Source organism: Meles meles, chromosome 6, assembly GCF_922984935.1.
Source record: "Meles meles chromosome 6, mMelMel3.1 paternal haplotype, whole genome shotgun sequence".
NCBI lineage: Eukaryota > Metazoa > Chordata > Mammalia > Carnivora > Mustelidae > Meles > Meles meles.
In genome coordinates, this window is record NC_060071.1 from 92271676 (window position 1) to 92292387 (window position 20712).

At 40.1% G+C, this 20712-nt stretch overlaps 1 protein-coding gene across 1 annotated transcript in view; it reads right to left on the reverse strand.

Annotated features, from left to right (window-relative positions):
- The window catches only part of SEC23A (SEC23 homolog A, COPII coat complex component), a 64364-nt gene extending 53499 nt beyond the window's left edge, over positions 1-10865 (reverse strand). The window contains exons 1-5 of the mRNA XM_046008801.1: positions 10706-10865; positions 4071-4312; positions 2559-2616; positions 1927-2013; positions 727-963 (exon numbers count right to left, since the gene is read on the reverse strand). Coding sequence (XP_045864757.1) covers positions 727-963; positions 1927-2013; positions 2559-2616; positions 4071-4291 — 603 coding nt within the window. The 5' untranslated portion in view covers positions 4292-4312; positions 10706-10865. The remainder of the gene's footprint in view (positions 1-726; positions 964-1926; positions 2014-2558; positions 2617-4070; positions 4313-10705) is intronic.
- Positions 10866-20712: the final 9847 nt, after the last annotated feature.

A 20712-nucleotide genomic window follows, 5' to 3' on the forward strand; every position in this document is an offset into this window, starting at 1 on the left:
AAAATATATATTGAAAAATATCCCCACATGATCCTAGTAAGCCACACATAATTCCCTATCTTGGAAAAAAAGCTTCAATTTGCCCCCAAAACAAAAATGTCCTAGTGTATGAAAAAATATATACTCTTAGTTCATACATTAATAACCCTCAAGCCTTAAAATATTCCCTTTGCCAAACCTAATAAAAGTGTTTGGGTCATGGGACACCAGGGCAGCTCAGTCAGTTAAGCGTGTGTCTTCGGCTCAAGTCACGATCCCAGAGTCCTGCGATGGAGTCCCACATCGAGCTCCCTTCTTGGCAGGAAGCCTGCTTCTCCCTCTGCCTGCCACTCCCTCTGCTTGTGCTCTCTCTCTCTGACAAATAAATAAAATCTTAAAAAAAAAAAAAGGTGTTTAATGAGATGTCAAAAAGCAAAAGGTAATATTCTGTGGTTGCTTTCCCTCAGTCTTCAGCGTGAATTCCATAAGCCCTTCAAATGTCTAGCAAAATACCTTCAGTTTCACCATTAAAAGTGAGGGGTTCAATCTGTATAATTAACAATTTCAGACAACTGAAGGAAAACTGATACCAACATTAAATTTAAAGGCTTTGTAATACAATGATAATAATACAATTAGTCATTATTATAAAAATATTTTCTACAAACTTCTGACCAGAATGCATGTATAGACATTTATGGAGTGATGCCCACAGACAAGGTTCAAGCTACCATTCCTGCTGCTTACCTGAAGTTGTTTGGCAGACAGGTCTTTTGTTCCTCTGAACACGTAGCTTTTTGAAATGCCCTCACATCCAAGTTCGTGAACCTGTACCATTCTCCCAAAAGTAATAAGTCCAACCAAGGCTGTAGGTGGTAAAAGACTTAATGACATCTGCATAGATTCTTTCAGGGCTTGTAAATCTTCATCTTCCATGCAAGTATCAACCACATAGAGGAATATCAAAGGCATCTGAGGACCACGCTTTTAAAAAATGTTGCAATAATAAGAAGATAATGTTAATGTATTAACACTCAGCACAATACACAAGGATAATTAGTAGAGACTAAATAATTTACAGTTCAAAAAAAATAATTTACAGTTCATTCATACAATGTAATCTTAAGTTATTTCAGAAATGAAACAAGTTATATACACACAGAGACATCTAAGACATATCAAGAGAAAAACTAAATTTACAAACATTATTTATAGTTTCAAAAGCTTTTAATTTCATTTAATTGCATGAGGCTTCATCTCAAAAGCTTTTAATTTCATTTAATTGCATGAGGCTTCATCTCCTATATAAGTATTTATTATCCTAAGTATTTATTTCTCTCAAAATAAGAAAACAATAGCTATAAAACTTAAAAACAAAATAAGGTGATTTTCATAAAATAATTATCTAAACCTGAATCAGACTGCAAGAGACCTGGAAACTAGGTAGACTGGACAAATCCATATTCTGCTTTCTCTACAACACTCACAAAAAATATTATAACTTTAATACTTATATATGTGAACAACTATGTAAAGCCTTTCAGAAAGGGAAGAAAAATTACTTTCTTAGCAAGGACCAATGCAAGAGTAACTTTATTAATTAGACTTTGAGATATACCGTCAGGTTCTAGCATCATATTGACTTAATTATTTCTGAACTAACCTTCCAACTACACAGCAATACTGACTCTGTACTATTTATTGATCTACTCAATATAGCAAATCATCCCATCACCCAATATCCTGGCCACCCAGTAAATGACTACAACAGAGAGATTATCTTATCAAATTGACCAAGACAGTTCTTACCTCTTAAAAGCTCCATCAATTCAATGTAAAAATCAAGAATGATGCCCATTAATTCATCTGAATTTAACAATTATTTTGGTATAAAGTAAATTACTAGATAATTAAAACTTTCTTAAGGATTTATTCTTGTGCTCTTACCAGAACTACATATTCAATGCTAGAAAACTGAGGTAAAAGCTCAGCAGGTTGATTCAGTTCAGATATACCAGCATACGTAGGTGGAAACTATGGAGGAAAAAAAGAAATTTTTAAAAATTACTTGCCAGAAGCAGAGAGAGTCAAGTATCATATGGTCTCACTTATTTGTGGAGCATAACAAATAACATGGAGGACATGGGGAGATGGAGAGGAGAGGGAGTTGAGGGAAACTGGAAGGGGAGATGAACCATGAGAGACTGTGGACTCTGAAAAACAACCAGAGGGTTATGAAGGGGCGGCGGGAGGGGGTGGGGTGGGGTGGGAGGTTGAGGAACCAGGTGGTGGGTAATAGGGAGGGCACGTACTGCATGGAGCACTGGGTGTGATGCCAAAACAATGAACACTGTTATGCTGTAAATAAGCAAATAAAAATAAATAAATTAATTTAAAAAAAAAAATTACTTGCCAGAAAGAGTAATGAAATTCTAAACTGCAAATAATTTTCTGATCATTTAGTTATTAAAAAGTGTTTTTCATATGAAAATTTATTTCATCTTTTTTTTAAATACACATTTTTCTACATATTTAGGTTAGTACCAAAGCATTAACATCCACATTGGGAGTTTTCTTACCTGATTCCTTTGATAACAAAAGTTGCAAGCCCAGAGTTTTGCTCGATAATCCACCTGACTGTTTTAAGAAAAGATAAAACAGAGCTCATGTTTCAGTTCAACTGTACAATGATCTTAATTTTAATAAATTAATTTTTCTGAAACATGAAAACATTCAAATAAAGTGATCTTTAAAAGCTATTACTTCTAAAACCAATACATAGCAAATATCAGTAAAATTAAGAATCCTTTTTTCTTCAAGTAATTTAGTAACTTCTACACTCAATCTAAAAAACATTTATTTAATTCAGAAGTATATTTCTTGAATACTTTATATGTATTCCAGGTACAGATAATACAGCAGTAAACAAGAGATCAAAGGTCTCTGTTATCACGGAGCTTATAATCTAGAACAGAAAAACATACAATAGAAAAGTAGGTGCATAAATACAGAAGACACTTTCAGACAGTGATAATAGAGATTAAAGATAACAAAGCAGGGTGTGAGAATGTGTTTGGGAGGGGTACTTTAAAAGAAAGCCTTCTTAAATAAACAACTGAAATGTGATCTAAATGAAAAGGAACCAGTCAATCCAGGCAGAGCAATCAGGCAGAATATATAGCTATTGCACAAATTTAAAGGTAGGAATAAATTTCGTATGTTCAAGGATCAGAAAGAGGGTAAGGTATAATGTAGATAAGAATAAAGGAAATGGATAAGATGAAGGCAGAAATATAGATAACAGGCTAGATGATAAAGGGTTTCATAAGTCTTGACAAACAGCTTGGATTTTCAGTCTATAAGACACCATTAAAGGATTTTAATCATCTCATATCCATTTGTAACACTTTAGCTTCTGGATAAAGAATAAACTGCTAAAGACAAGAATGGAAACCGGGTGGCCAGAAAATTGTCCGGAAAAAAAGATGGTATACTGTGAAGTAGAATGTACTAGCAGAGACTGAATATGAGAGACAGAATCAGTAATGTTCCAGAGGCAGATTCAGAGTTGCTAGTGGACTGAGTGGGGCGAGAGGGTGGAAAGAGGAATAAAAGATGATTCTTGATATTCTGGTTTATGCATTAAGAAATCATAATATTTTCAGGCGCGCCTGGGTGGCTCAGTGGGTTAAGGCTCCTCTTTCCCTGCCCGCTTCTCTGCCTACTTGTGATCTCTGTCAAATAAATAAAATCTTAAAAAAAAAAAAAATCATAACATTTTCAAACACCATACCACTCAATTTTGACTTTTCTAATGACACAAGATGGGTCTAATGATGCACAGCCATCACCAGTACCTAGCAATACTAGTGATAGGATCTAACAGTTCATATAGTGATAATTTTACCTTTGGTCTCTTATCAACTCACTACAACTAAAATATTCTTCAATTTTACAGCTCCTTGGATTTGATTACCCTAATTTGAAAAAATAACTATAACAAAACAAACACTTTCATATAAATGCACAAGAAAGAACCTATAATCTAAAATAGCATTGCAACATTAGTTTTTTCAATATATTTTAATTACCATAAAGGATTCAAAACTGCACGGCAAGTGGTCCTACTACATAGAACAGGTTCATATTGAATAGGTGGTAAATCAGGTCTCTCCTTCAGTGGTGTAAATAGGGCTGCTACTGGAACAACCATTCTTGTAGCTTCCAGTCGACTTGATGGCCAAACATTCCAACTAAATCGGACTCCATCTCGTTCTTCATTTTGTTGGATGAATTCCAAATACGTTGTCATCGTAGTGCGTGATGCTTATTTCTATGACAAAATTAAAGATGTTTAAAAATCTTCTTCTTTTTAAGATTTTACTTATTTATTGGATAGACAGAGCACAAGCAGGGAGAGCAGCAGGCAGAAGGAGAGGGAGAAGCAGGCTCCCAGCTGAACAGGGGGCCCTGACACTGGGATCACACCCTGAGCGGAAGACAGACACTTAACCGACTGAGCCACCTAGGTGCCCCTAAAAATCCTCTTAAAAAACTAAAGTATTTTTTTCCACTTTCAGCCATATTCATCCATGAAAAATGAGAAATCTCAGAAAAAAAATCAACAAGCAACAATAACCTCCCTTATAACAAATGAATGACTCTACAGAACTAAGTGTTCATTAGGTCCAGTAAGAGGTATTTCATCCTTTTTCAGTCATTCTTAAAAAAAAAAAAAGTATAATAGGTGTCCTATTTATTTAAGGTGTATAGGAAAGAAAGTCAAAGATGGGGGGAAATTTAGAGCCTATGTTTTCGGTATTAGCCCTCTAACTTACATTATTCTAATGAACAGATTATCAAAAACATTAAATTCTAAAGCTCATATGGTTTTCTAACCAGAAGATGACAAGCTTCCACAAAACCTGCTAGAAGAGAATGCTTAACAGTGCATAACAAAAACATTTTTCTAAAACTGAGTACTTCTGTTTGAGACAGGTAAATTTTTCTACTGTGCGAATATAGGACCATTTGTGGCACAATAAATAAAATGCTTGCTAAGTGGTGTTCTATATATGCCATTTGACTTCTTTTGCAGAAACTTAATTAAGAATATTTTTAGGGATGCCTGGGTGGCTCAGTCGGTTAAGCAGCTGCCTTTGCCTCAGGTCATGATCCCAGCATCCTGGGATGGAGTCTCACATCAGACTCCTTGCTCTGCAGGGAGCCAGCTTCTCCCTCTGCCTCTGCCTGCCACTCTGCCTGCCTGTACTCACTCTCTCTGACAAATAAATAAATACAATCTTAAAAAAAAAAAAGAAGAAGAATATTTTTAACATTCCAACTTAGGAGAGCATTTTATTTTTTTTTTAAGATTGTATTTATTTATTTGACAGAAAGAGCGATCACAAGTAGGCAGAGAGGCAGGCAGAGAGAGAGGGGGAAGCAGGCTCCCTGCTGAGCAGAGAGCCCCATGAGGGGCTCGATCCCAGAACCCTGGGATAACAACCTGAGCCGATGGCAGAGGCCTAACCCACTGAGCCATCCAGGTGCCCCAAGGAGAGCATTTTAAACTCAAATTTGATACAATTTCAATATACTCTCTTAAATTTATTAGAAGGAGGATTCCGCTCTCATTAGGGCCCAGTATCAAGACATATCTCCATCTCATTACTCTTCTTACTGCCTATCTAGAATGCCAGCCTTCCCACCTAGGCAAAAGTTAGTTCTATCTCACATTCTCAAACTGCAACAGTGATTTGTGAAGGAAGGAAATTGTAAAATTTAAAGTTCTGAGAGGATAGAGAGTTTAAATTGTTATGTGGTTGGCCAAAGATTTGAAGGAGAGATGAAAGATATCAAGAACAGAAGAATTAGGAAGGTAGGGTGCCAAAGAGCCAACAGGAATACTGAAGTTGCTAAGAATGACAACAGAACAAAGAACTGATTCTAAAGTGTAACTGAGGGAAGAAAAGATATTATTTAAAAAAAGCATATTGAATATAATAATTTTAATTTTAGGAACATTTTCAAATAGATTTTGTTAATAAGTATGACAGCGAAGCTTAACAAATCTAGGTATTTCTCTTCCTTGGCAGCTAAGAATTTTCTTTTATTTAAAAGACATAAGAATGTTCTATATTAAATATATCTCTGTTAAAAAAAGAAAACTTAGGGGTGCCTGGGTGGCTCAGTGGGTTAAGCCGCTGCCTTTGGCTCAGGTCATGATCTCAGGGTCCTGGGATCGAGTCCCGCATCGGGCTCTCCGCTCGGCGGGGAGCCTGCTCCCCTCTCTCTCTCTCTCTGCCCGCCTCTCTACTTGTGATCTCTCTCTGTCAAATAAATAAATAAAATCTTTAAAAAAAAAAAAAAAAAAGAAAACTTAGGGGCGCCTGGGTGGCTCAGTTGTTAAGCATCTGCCTTTCGCTCAGCATGATCCCAGTGTCCTAGAAAGGGCACCCCCCGCCCAATTGGGCACCCTGCTCAGCGGGAAGACTGCTTCTCCCTCTCCCTCTCCCCCTGCTTGTGTTCCCTCTCTCACTGCCTATCAAATAAATAAATAAAATCTTTAAATATATATATATATATACACACACACATATATAAAAAGAAAAAAAATTAAACACTGTATTCCTACCAGAATCTCACAGAGAACCAGAAAACTATATGCTAATTAAAAGCAAACACAGATTTTTCAAAGATTGATAAGGGATAGAGAGGAATCCTAAAATAACTAAACCTGTTTAGAAAAGCCAATCTTCAAGGTTAATACAGAAGCCAGATTCAAGAAGGACAGTACAAGTTTTCAAGAAAAATTAGATGTTGAAAAATAATGGCAAAACAAAGGTCTGGAATAGTCAGAGGACAGTTAGATGCCAACCTCAGTTTTAAAGAAGAAACAACCTCCTCTGGTAGAGAAATCGTTCTTACCAACAGCTTATAGACATGAATATAAATTCCAAGACTATGAATCCCTCCCATTATTTCTACAGAACAAAAACCAAATGAAGTTTTCCATTTTTGCATGTATAATAGAATCTATGTAATCTAAAATGTATCATCAAAAAAATTTTAGGGGTGTCTGGGTGGTTCAGTGGGTTGAACTCTACCTTCAGCTCAGGTCGTGATCTCAGGGTCCTAGGATCCTGCCCACATCAGGCTCTCTGCTCAGTCGGGAGCCTGCTTCCCCCTCTCCCTCTGCCTGCCTCTCTGCCTACCTGTGATCTCTATCTGTCAAAGAAATAAAATCTTTTTTAAAAAATTGTTTAAATATTAAAAAAAATAAAATGCATCCCCAAAAAGCATTAAAATACATCCCCAAAAAGCATTAAAATACCTAATAAAATACTAGATCAATCAGGGCTTTTCATCTGAACCATAAAATCACAAAAAATGTTTTGACTATTTTCTCAATTCTTCAAAAATGTTACATAACTAATACTTAGGTATTTGGCATACATTTTCTCAACTGATGAAGTGAGTCTGTCACCTGGAAAATAACTGACAGTAGTTATTAACGAGGATAAAATCTGAGCTTTCAAGCAAATATAAAGAAAAAAAATGTTTAAGATTTTATTTATTTATTTGACAGATAAAGACACAGAAAGTGTACAAGCAGGGAGAGTGGCAGACAGAGGGAGAGGGAAAAGCAGGCTCACTGCTGAGCAAGAAGTCCAATGTCGGGCTCCATGTCAGGGTTCTGGGATTATGACCGGAGCGGAAGGCAGATGCTTAACCCACTGAGCCACCCAGGTGCCCTGCAAATATCAAAATTTTTGAAAACCTGTGTCCATGACCCTGAGCTTCACAGCCGGCTAATATGTAAAGATTTTTCTGATAAGATCGGTGGTGATACTAATGTGAATTTTCTATTGTATAATGAAACATATCAACATTTGGAAAATATACTTTATTCAGTGAGGCAAATCTCCCAAACGATCAGTTCATGATATTACAAAATCATGATGGATAAAGATCCATTCAAAGTGCAGGACAGAACAATGAATTTCAATGCAAGAGAGTACAAAAAGTTCATTTCTAAGATTTCAGTATTCACACTGCTATTAACTCTTGCTTTCTGAATTAAAACTGTCAAGTTGTAGTGTAGTATGAAAAAAGAATATGCACAATTATCTGGAAAAGCTATTAAAATATTCCTCCTTTTTCCAACTATGTATCTATGTAAGGCAAGACTTCTTTCATACAATTTAAGCAAAATAACATATTACAATAGACTGAATGCAGAAGTAAATATGAAAATCCACCTGTTTTCTATTAAGGCAGGGTGGGTTTTTCAGGGCAGGAGGGCAGTTGGGGTTTTTTGGTTTTTGTTTTGGATCCTCAACAATGTTCAAGAGTCCAAAGGGATCCTAAGAACCCTTTAGGTCTTGGGACATTAGGGCTCAATTCAATCAGAGAGCCTCGTAGAGAAAGGCTCTATTAGATTTAACATAAAGACATTTACACACAATAGCCAGGTTTAAGTTTCTACAAGTAACCAGGCTGGATCGTAACATCCTTACTTTTTATTATGATATACTAAATATCACCTGTGTGCTATCTGAGCACAATTACCTTCCTTTTCCTCTCTGCTCTAAGATCCCATTTGTTTACTAAATCACATCTATTGTATTTTGTACATTCTCACTTTCCAGCAGTATTTTGAAAAAGTCCCACCTTCTTCTTCTTAACTGATCCAGTTACACGGCCATGCACAACACCTCCCCAACTTCCCTCACCTTTCCAAGGTAGGAATTGCTCAATTTTAAAATCACTAATTCTAGTACAAACCTTTCCACGCTGGACCCCATATTCAACAATGGCATATCGAAAATAAATTCCTTTCACAAACTAGCTTTTCATAAAATGGCATTATTTGATCAGCACTCTGTCCCCTAATCTTATGTTTAAACCAAATAAATATGATTCAGACATTGTATTAGGATGGACATTTAAAATACTAGTCATAAAAAAATAAAATAGGGGACACCTGGGTGGCTCAGTTGGTTAAGCTGCTGCCTTTGGCTCAGGTCATGATCCCAGCGTCTTGGGATCGAGTCCCACATTGGGCTCCTTGCCCGACGGGGAGCCTGCTTTGCCCTCTGACTCTGCCTGCTACTCTGTCTGCCTGTGCTCACTCTCTCTGACTAATAAATAAATAAAATCTTAAAAAAAAATAAAAAATAAAATAGTAGTCATAATATTTTTTAAAGTGGTACAAAACACAAAAGACTATGCTAAAGAAATGTCTCATTTCCGGGGCGCCTGGGTGGCTCAGTGGGTTAAAGTCTCTGCCTTCGGCTCAGGTCATGATCCCAGGGTCCTGGGATCGAGCCCCAAATCGGGCTCTCTGCTCCGCAGGGAGCCTGCTTCCTCCCCTCTCTCTGCCTGCGTCTCTGCCTAGTTGTGATTTCCCTCTGTCAAATAAATAAAATATTAAAAAAAAAAAAGTCTCATTTCCCAGCACAACTTATATATAATCAGCAGAACTTACTTTAGTTAAATAATTTCTCATGATATAACTAAAAGCAAAGAAGCAAAACATCATGTCTCTTTAACCTACCATATCAAACACATGTATTTTTAAAGCTTTTTCTATTCAATAAAAATCAGGAGTTTGCAATATTCCAATTATAGCACTTTTATAGATCCCAAGTGAAAAATATCCTAAATTGCAAGTAAAATCTGAATTTCTTCCAATCAGATGTGTTTACCAATTAAGTGTGCCTCTCTACTTTCCAGTTGTAAAATCCTCAATGAAGTGTTTTCAACTGCTTTCCATGCCTAGATTTATAATCTTGAACAAATAGCTTAACTTCTCTGATCCTCAATTTCTCAGGTAGGATGAGGGGTTGAGGCTAAAAAATTACAAGGCCCCTTCTAACTCTAAAACTCTATGAGTCAAATAAAAATGGACTTCCAAAACGATGTTAGACTACTGGAAAAGGAGAGATGGAAAACTTAACATTTATATTTAAATCCATATTTTAACCAAGTTAATTTGTCTGGTTATACGCGGCTTTACCGGGTGGTTGAGGAAATTCACGTGAATTCAACATAGACCAGAGACTGCATGTAGACTGTACTTTTCCTTTCCCACCAAAACGGGAAAACGCTAGCACAACAGAAAAGACTGGTCCGATCCGAAAACTGCACACCACTTGTAATCGAGGCCTAGGGCGTTAGCTTGACCTGCCACTTAATTCTCCTTTATCCTCTTCGACTCCCAAGGCCGAACTACCTGTGACGAAGTCACCTGGGTTCAAAGTCTAGGGCACTTCAGATCAGGGAAGGCATGAACCGAGAAGCCAAGTGTCCAGAAGCAGTGATAAGCTGGGGCGATGAAGGCAGGTCGCCCGGGAGTCGCGGGTGGGTGCTGGGCGAGATGCTGAACTGCCGTTTTTCACCCGATTCCCATCTTTCGCACCTTATCCAAGGGAGCTTGGTGAGGGGCCCGGGCCCCCAGGCCCGGAAGAACGAAGCGGAGTGCTGGGTGAGAGGGTGAAGGGGTCAGCATTCAAAGGTAGCCTCGCCGGCCGGTCGCTGCGGCCAGTGCCCCCGTCTGTTCCGGAGCACCAAGAGGGCAGAGCGGGCACCAGCCCCAAGAGACCCCGGCCCACCCGCCTGCCGGCCCACAGCAGCACAGCTTCCCCTCCCCCGCTTTCCGCTGAGCGCCCGCGGTCTCTCCCGGGAGCCGGGAGGAGGAAGACCCGAAGTCGGTCCTTACCCCAGTGCTTCCAAACGAGTTCCGCGCCGGCCGCAGCCACCAACTTGCCAAATCGGTCCCTCAGCCGACCCAGAGCAACCGTGGCACTGCAATCACTGCCGGCGCCGCCCCGCCCCCGGCCTCCGCGCAGTACACCGCCGGGCCAACATGGCTGGTGCCGCCTCTGCCACGTCAAGGGGTGGAGGGGCGGGGCGACCGCGCGGGGGAAACCAAGGGGAGAGTTCGGGACCCGGCAGAATGCAGCGGGGATAGGGCACTAGGAGCAGAGAGGGGAGGGGAAGGGGCGTGCACGGAGCCGGGGCGGGGCTATCGGATGAGCGAACTAATCGGAGGGCGCGGCACCCGGGCGGAGCCGAGAGGGTGAAGACGAGAAGGAGAGAGGGGAGGGAAGGGGCGGTGACGGAGCCTGGGGGGCGAGGCAATCGAAACTGACCGGGTTGGGGACCACCAGAGGGGAGAGTGGCCCCAGCGGAATTGGAGCGCGTTAACCCTTTCCACGGAGCTAGGGCAGATCGCACTCCCTGAGGGCCACAGGCGAGAGTAGGAACTTCTGTCGCCATTCAGACTTAACTCGCGGTGGGGCGGGGGCGGCGTCCGGTAAGACATCCCCTCCTGCAGGGCCCTGGTTGATACCTAAAACCACAAAACTACATCTCCCCTAAAAAAAAAAAAAAAAAAAAAAAAAAAGTGAAAGTTCGTTTATTCACTTAGTGCAACAAATATTTCCTGAACACTATGTACCAGGTACAGTAGCAGTGCCTATGATATGACATAGGCAAAACAGGCCTAAAACTAAAAATACAAAAAATTTGCAATTGCAGAGCAAAAAAAAGATGGCTGTCCTCTTTTCAACAAAATTACGAGACTTTAAAGATCTCAAAAAAGTCTTCAAGTCCTCTCTTTTGATGATACAAATGCATGAAGAGCCAAAAGTAACAATTAGCTAGGATATAGTAGTGGTGCGTTTGAAATCTGCAGTCACTATTTGCAAGATGGGTATGTTCATACTCATGCATCACAGTTGCATTCAGAGGACATTGCCCATTTTGGATATGTGTACAAAACCAGGAAAATATGGAATAAAAATTGGGATTTGCTATATTTAGATAGTTAAATTTCCAATACAGTTGTTTTTCATTATGCCTTTACTCTTTTTATACAAGCTTACTCTTTTACTCTTTTTATACTCCTTTACTCTTTTTATAACAGCTTTGAATATCCCTTTACTCTAATTTGTATAAATAACTCATAAATATATAAAAATTATAGAGTCCATTGGACTCAGATTATAAATAGTAAAGACTATTTTTCTTGGTATACTGAAAGTTAAGAGGTTTTGATTTGAGGAACAGAAGAATAGATAAAGAATGGAAAATATCTTGAGCTCCTGGGAAGGAGAGTTAGATGAGGAATTGGAGAAAGGGAAGACTCTCCTAAAACAACCTTCTCTGGCTTTCTAACATAATCTATAGACATCCCTGGCCCAAGGCATTTGGGATTAATCTGTAAATCTGAAGGTTGTTAAACATTTACCAACATGCAACTGACTATAATTGTTTACTTTCATTACACCACCTTGTACAGGTCCTGGCACAAAATAATTTTTCCTTAAATGTTCATGAATGAGCAGCAGCTCTTTCTGCCCATAGGTCTTGTCCCGTGCTTTTATACAACCACCATTTTGCAGCATTAAAAAAAAAAAAATCAAAAATGAGCATGAAAACCTAAATAATTATATATATTTATTATTATTATTATTATTATTATCATTATTATTATTGGGGTGCCTGGATGGCACAGTCGGTTAGGTATCTGACTATTGGGATGCCTGCATGGCTCAGTGGGTTAAGCGTCTGCCTTCAGCTCAGGTCATGATCCCAGGATCCTGGAATTGAGTCCCATATCAGGCTCTTTGAGGAGCCTGCTTTTCCCTCTGCCTGCCGCTCCCCTGCTTATGCGTGTTCTCTCTCTCCCCCTCAGAAAAATAATAAATAAATCTTTAGGGGAAAAAAAAAATCTGACTATTGATTTCAGCTCAGGTAATGATCTCAGGATCATGAAATCAAGCCTTACATTGTTGGGCTCTGCAGTCAATAACAGGGTCTGCTTGAGATTCTTTCTCTCTCTCCCTCTGCCCCCCCCAAGATAAGTAAATAAATCTTTAAAAAATTATTACTATCATCATTTTTAAGCTTTGGCATTAACTATAAAAATATAAAATCTGACATAATCTCCCCCCAAAAATTCTTATTTATTTTCATTATTTTTAAAAATTTTAATTCCATGGGTGCTTGGGTGGCTCAGTTGGTTAAGTATCTGCCTTCAGCTTGGGTCATGATCTCGGGGTCCTGGGATTGAGCCCCACATTGGGCTCCCTGCTCAGCAGGAAGCCTGCTTCTGCCTCTTCCACTCCCCCTGCTCGTATTCCCTCTCTCACTGTCTCTCTCTCTGTCAAATAAATAAAAAATTAAAAACAACAACAAAAAAATTATACTCTCTAGATCCAACCATTTTGTTGCAAATGGCAAGATTTTATTCTTTTTTATGGCAGAATAATATCCCATTGTGTGTGTGTGTGTGTGTGTGTGTGTGTGTGTGTGTACATACACATGTCCTTCACCCATTCATTTATCAATAGACACTTGGGTTGCTCCCATAATTTGGCCATTGCAAATAATGCTGCAATAAACAAAAGTCCTTTTTTTAAAACCCAATACTATAAGATCATTACTTTTTCAAACTGGCATTTTCAAAATGCCAGAGAATGTTAAAAAACAGAGGGAGGCAGAGAGCCTCTTCTCTGCTGTCCTACCTGCTGCTCCCTTGCAGTCTATTCAACATTCTATCTCCTCTTAAAAAAAGAGAGAGGGGCATCTGGGTGGCTCAGTTGGTTAAGCGACTGCCTTCGGCTCAGATAGTGATCCTGGAGTCCCCCCATCGAGTCCCGTCTTGGGCTCCCTGCTCAGCAGGGAGTCTGCTTCTCCCTCTGACTCTCCCCCTTTTCATGCTTTCTCTCTCTCTCTCTCTCTCTCTCAAATAAATAAATAAATAAAATCTTTTTTAAAAAGTAAAAAAGAGAGAGTAGGGCTCCTCGGTGGTTCAGTGGGTTAAACATCTGCCATCAACCCAGCTCCGGCCATGATCCCAGGGTCCTGATATCAAGCCCCATGCTGGGTTCCCTGCTCAGCGGGGAGTCTGCTTCTCCCTCTCCCCTGCTCCTGCTCTCTGTCTCTGTCTCTGTCTCTCACTCAAATAAATAAATAAATTAAATCTTTAAAAATATATATATAGGGGCGCCTGGGTGGCTCAGTGGGTTGAGCCACTGCCTTTGGCTCAAGTCATGATCTCAGGTCCTGGGATCGAGTCCCGCATCGGGCTCTCTACTCAGCACGGAGCCTGCTTCTCTCTCTCTCTCTCTCTCCGCCTGCCTCTCTATCTACTTGTGATCTCTCTCTGTCAAATAAATAAATAAAATCCTTAAAAAATAAATAAATAAATAAATAAAAATATATATATAAAAAGAGAAGGGGCGCTTGGGTGGCACAGTTAAGGTCCACTCTTCATTTCAGCTCAGGTCATGATCTCAGGGTCTTCTTCTTTTTTCTTTTTTTTAAAGATTTTACTTATTTATTTGACAGAGAGAGAGATCACAAGTAGGCAGAGAGCAGAGCAGAGGGAAGCAGGCTCCCCAATGAGCAGAGAGCCCAATGTGGGGCTTGATTCCAAGACCCTGAGATCATGGCCTGAGCTAAAGGCAGAGGATCAACCCACTGAGCCACCCAGGTGCCCCACGATCTCAGGGTCTTAAGATCAAGTCCTGCATGGGGCTCTGCACTCAGGAGGGAAGTTTGAGATTCTCTCTTTCCCTCTCTCTCTCTCTGCCCCTCTCTCTAAAATAAACAAATCTTTAAAAAGAGAGAGAGAAAGAGAGAGGGAGAGGTTCTAGATTCAAATAAGTTCTGGTAACACCAGTTAAATTATGTAAAATAGGTCTCCTGACTTGTCAGGGGTTTTAATATGCTAATATTCATTGTGAATCTTTAAGCACAGCATTTTTTTAAAAGATTTTATTTATTTATTTGACAGAAATCACAAGTAGGCAGAGAGGCAGGCAGAGAGAGAGAGAGGAGGAAGCAGGCTCCCCGCTGAGCAGAGAGCCCCATATGGGACTCAATTCCAGGATCCTGAGATCATGACCTGAGCCGAAGGCAGAGGCTTAAGCTACTGAGTCACCCAGGTGCCCTAAGCACAGCATTTAAATACACTTCCCAGGCTGCCTGGGTGGCTCAGTGGGTTAAAGCCTCTGCCTTCGGGGGCGCCTGGGTGGCTCAGTGGATTAAGCCTCTGCCTTCGGCTCAGGTCATGATCCCAGAATCCTGGCATCGAGCCTCAGATCAGGCTCTCTGCTCAGCGGGGAGCCTGCTTCTCTGCCTACTTGTGATCTCTGTTGAGTGAATAAATAAAATCTTTTAAAAAAATAAAAATAAAAAAATAAATACATTTCACAAAGATATTTGACCTCGGAACTTTTTTCGCTAGGACTATCTCGGATCAAGTATTCTGAACACCCTATGACTTTGTTTTCAGTCATTAATTACCGTAAATAATAGTGTGTAACAACCAGTATTTTCCTGCCTACTTCTGAACCCAAAGATGTTTCTTGTTCTTTGTTTTTTTTAAAGATTTATTTATTTATTTATTTGACAGACAGAGATCACAAGTAGGCAGAGAGGCAGGCAGAGACAGAGGAGGAAGCCAGGCTCCCCACTGAGCAGAGAGCCTGATGTGGGGCTTGATCCCAGGACCCAGGATCATGACTGAGCTGAACGCAGAGGCTTTAACCCACTGAGCCACCTAGGTATCCCCCAAAGATGTTTCTCAACTGAATATTCCAGAACTTTAAAGACTCAAGGGAAATATAACAATGCAACTTGCTGGGGCGCCTGGGTGGCTCAGTGGGTTAAAGCCTCTGGGGCGCCTGGGTGGCTCAGTGGGTTAAAGCCTCTGCTTTTGGCTCAGGTCATGATTTCAGGGTCCTGGGATCGAGCCCGGCATCGGGCTCTCTGCTCGGCGGGGAGCCTGCTTCCCTTCCTTTCTCTCTCTCTGCCTGTCTCTCTGCCTACTTGTGATCTCTGTCAAATAAATAAAATCTTAAAAAAAAAAAAAAAAATGCAATTTGCTTGGCATTTCATATGATCACCACCAGATGGAGCTTTCCCCAGTTCTTGTTTGTTTAACACATTTTCTAATATAAATCAAGTGCCTGCAGTTTTTTCTAATATGGATTCTCTTCCATTTGTTCAGACTGTGACATTATAAGGCACTCACCAACTATTTTTGTAGTACTCATTAGAAAAAGCAATACTCAGATTGTTCTAACTTTGAATTTTCAGCATCAGTAGTGTGTCAAGTCAATATATATTGGACTAGTGTGCTCTAGTGTGTGCACACGATTGCTAGAATCATATTCAATATAGTAATTACAAATAAGGCTAATTTATAAATTACACACGAGAGTTACAGAATTCTAAATTCAAACAGAACTTAGTGATCATTTGGTCTACCCTATACATGACAATGAAAGTAAAGATAAAAGAGGTTAAATAGCATATCCAAGGTCAAGGTGCTGATGCCCATTTAAAACCTGTAACACTGAGTTTTCATTTCATGCCTATGTTTTCCCCTTTAAATGTTAACAAGACTTGCTTTCAAACTTTCTCGCTCTTGTTCAAACAGCAGGTGTTTCTATTCCACAGAGTAACCCACCAATACTATATTTCAACATCACTTCATCCTGCCACTCTGATCAAGTCCAAAATGATTACTAAGAGTTTACTTAATCAGGAGTGACTGGGTGGCTCAGTCGTTCCTTAAGCGTCAGCCTTCTGCTCAGGTCATGATCCTGGGATGGAGCCTGGTGTCGGGCCCCCTGTTAAGCAGTGGAGTCTGCTTCTCCCACTCCTCTCCCTCTGCCCCTGCTCCTGGGCTCGCTCTCTCTCTCTCTCTCTCTCTCTCAAATAAATAAATGAAATCTTAAGAAAAAAGAATTACTAAGATACCTAATCACAGAATTTGTGCTCAGATGAGCTAGAGAAAGAATTCAGCTGCTAGATGTCAAAGTAGGCAATTAAATCAACAATGAACCAAAACGGAATTAACGGTGAAGCCTCTAATCACTTACTATGATTGTATAAGCAAGAGCCTGTTCCATCAGCCCATGGAACAAACTCTTCCACTATTTGAGGGCCAGGTGGATCAGTGCAAACTTGGGGGTCATCTCACTGTTGAGGGAGTCTCCCCTAATAAGTGCTTACTGCAGATTTGTAGAACCGAGCCATTGTGAGGGTTGAGGAGGAAAGGGTGGTAGGAATGGAAAAATACTAGGTACTGAGGGAGTGGGTCATTTTCCCGATAGGGAGACCTCCAAATGGGGACACCTGGCTAGGAATGCAACTGTACTTAAGAGCACTGCCAGCCAGGAGTCTCACTGCAACTCTCTTCAGAGACTGCCATGCACTGGCTGTGCACCAAGTCTGGTATGGGGAGGGCAGTTTTCCCCTGTGAAGCCTGCCAGGTAAAGCCTTTTTAACTGCTATTATCAGGCATGAAAAATCACCCATAGGTTTTAAACCAGCAGTCAGACTCAGAATTACTCCCATTTCCTAATAGTAAAGCTCCATCACAGCCCCAAATCACCAAGGCCCAGATCCTAGGATAAGTAAGTTAATTTTAGCATCCTTTTACTGAGACATAACCCTAGTCTCAATAATCATGTGACTACAGGAGTGTTCTGGTAGTCTGTGGTTGGAGGGCACTGACAACCCCCAACACACAGTAAGAAGGTGCCGCATACATAACTACATACGGCTATGTTTCTCACAACCCTGTCTAGCATCATTCACTCCCTACTCTATGCATCAACCATAATGACCTCCTTCCAACTTTTCCAACATGACCTATTTCTTCTAGTAATAAGGTCCTGAACAAAGTCTTTCCTCTACCTGCTAAGATTCAATATACAAATGGACAATGGCCAGACCTACACACACACACACACACACACACACACACACACACACACACACGACTCTGACCTATAATCTGCAGCCTAGAAGTTAAATTTGTAGCAAGTCATACTGCTATCTCTAGAAACAATTCAGGAAGCCAAACAAAAACCTCATAACAATTGTCCCATGATAGCCACGACTTGATTAACAATTGACAGCTCTCCTAATATTTTTCCCTGCTTCCAATTTAGGACCAATCAACCAAAGAAAGCCAAATATGCACCCTTAACCAATTTCATGGAATGTCCCTCTTCTAGGTAGAATAGTGGGGTCAGAGCATGCTACCCTAATATGCTACCTTAGCATATTAATTATTTTGAGTTAAAGGTCCTTGAAGAAAAGCATATGCAAGAAAGGCACTCTGACCTTCCTTTTTTCCCCTGAAACCAGGAAATAAAACTGTCATGTGAAGCGTACCCTCCCTATACCAGCAGGATTTTCCTATTAGGAGAGATGGGAAGTTGAAGCTGAGATAAATGTGTACAAACAAACCTTATTAAACTAAACCCTTATCTTCCTGGTTACTTTCCCACAATTAACCGCCCCAGCCCAAATTCCTTTGTGTTGTTACATTATAAAAATTTACTTTGTGCAACCTATTATATAAGCTTTCAGTCCAACCTTACTGGGGTCTTGATTTTTCTTTAAAGGATCCCACATACGTGTAAGAAATACTCAATAAAATTTGTCTGCTTTTCTCTTGTTAAGCAGTCTTTTTTAAATTTTTTTTTAATATTTTATTTATTTGACAGAGAGAAATCACAAGTAGGCAGAGAGGCAGGCAGAGAGAGAGGAGGAAGCAGGCTCCCCGCAGAGCAGAGAGCCCGATGTGGGGCTCCATCCCAGGCCCCTGGGATCATGACCTGAGCCGAAGGCAGAGGCTTTAACCCACTGAGCTACCCAGGCGCCCCTTAAGCAGTCTTATGTCAGTTTAATTACAAGGCCAAGCCAGAGACCCTAAGAGGGTGGAGGAGAAATTTTATCTTTCTTACAGTAGCCCACCTAGAGCTTTCCCAGAAAGCAGAAAGCAACCCTTATAAATTTTAGTAGCAGAAAACAAGCTTATAAATTTTTAACTTACTTTCCTCTTTCCTGAATGAATTCATTCCTGTGTATTTTAAATTTTAGAACTATTTCAAATCATTCGAGTACTTTATTACTCATCCCTTCTTTTGGAAAATAATTACTGCCAAGGACAACCTGTGTTCCATTCTGCTATTCTTCTCCTTTCTTCATTCATCTATGTGTAGTTATGCCATGTACCTATACATGAAATCCAGTGTTAAACATTGTTCCTTTGGTGGTTCATTGGTTTCCTAGGAAGTTATTTGTTCTTGTATCCAAAAAGTGGGTGGAAAATGCTAACAAGTAAGGTTCCTCCACAAAAAAAAAAAAAAAAAAAAAAAAAAAAAAAAAGGTAAGAAAATCCAGAAATGAAGGGGTGCCTGGGTGGCTCAGTTATTAGACGTCTGCCTTCGGCTGGGGTCATGATCCGGGGGTCCTGGGATCAAACCCAGCATCCAAGCCTCCTTGCTTGGCAGGAAACCTGCGGCCGCTGCCTTCGGCTCGGGTCGTGATCTCGGGGTCCTGGGATCGAGTCCCGCATCGGGCTCTCTGCTCAGCGGGGAGCCTGCTTCCCTCTCTCTCTCTCTCTGCCTGCCTCTCTATCTACTTGTGATCTCTCTCTGTCAAATAAATAAATAAAATATTAAAAAAAAAACCAAAACGTTCAAAATGGGGGCAAGAATCTTCATATTTCTCCTTAACCTTACTTCTTCCAAAATCAGTAAAAATTTTTTTAAATGCGCATCTCAATAAGTGTAGTTACCTTTCGTCACCAGTTATTACAGAATCAGTAACATTTTTAACCAAATAACCTTCCAGTTTGCTGTCAAGCAGTATGTTTACGAGTCTGCCAATTGTTTAGTTACTGTTCATAAACACAGATTTCTTTAGCTCTTAACCCAAGAACTTGTCCTCATTTTATTTTCAAATGAGAGAGTTACATTCTGGTTTTGAAATCAATTGCTTGCAAGCTAAAGGCAGTGCTTTGGGGGAAAAAAAGCCTTAAAAATAAACATAATGTTAGAAAATAAAAGCCAATTGTATTCACTTAGAGCTTGTTTAGAAAGAATGAAATATAATACTTTCATTGTTTCTTGGCATTTGTCACTCAGCACAAGTTACTTAATTGATTTCTGATTTGTTTCACCTGTAAAATGGAGATAATACTACCTGCCTCACAAGATTGGCCCTAAGATTAACAATGGTAACTTTTGGGAATTAGCATTAGCTTTATCCTTTCACTACTCATATTTGAACAAAGAGGTTTCTCCAAAGAAAAAGAAGTAATGGCTACTCAAGAACTAATACTTATTTTGGGCAAGTATAAAGCGATCTTTCAAGTAGCCAAGCACATGAAATTCTACTGGAAAATTAATTTCTCATTCATTTGGCATCAGATAACTCCGGGTTGAAATGGCTCTTCCCCTTTGGGAAAAAGTCACAGTTGTAGTACTTAAACCCATCGATTTCCTCCTCTACAAAACCGGGATAATACCACAATACCACTTACTTCAGAAAGTTGGTTTAAAAATTAAACGAGGAAAATATACGTGATGTGTCTACCAGGGACACTGCTCGTTAATTCAAGGATTCCTCACTCCTGCAGATGCATAAAGGTTAATAATCCTCAGTCTTTACCCTCGCCTTGTACGAGAGAACAGAGGGAAAAACAGAAACACTTCAGAACCACTTCTTCAAGGAACTAAATTCACTGTCTTCTTACACCACCGGACCCTTAACCTTAGGGACAACCAGCAGGCTTCTTCAAGTGCAAGTACGCCCCCTAAGCCCTGCCTCCTCCGACTCCGCGCCGAAGGTGCCTACCTCTGCGCCTGCGCCGTGACCTAGATTTAGCGCATGCGCTGAGTGGGACTG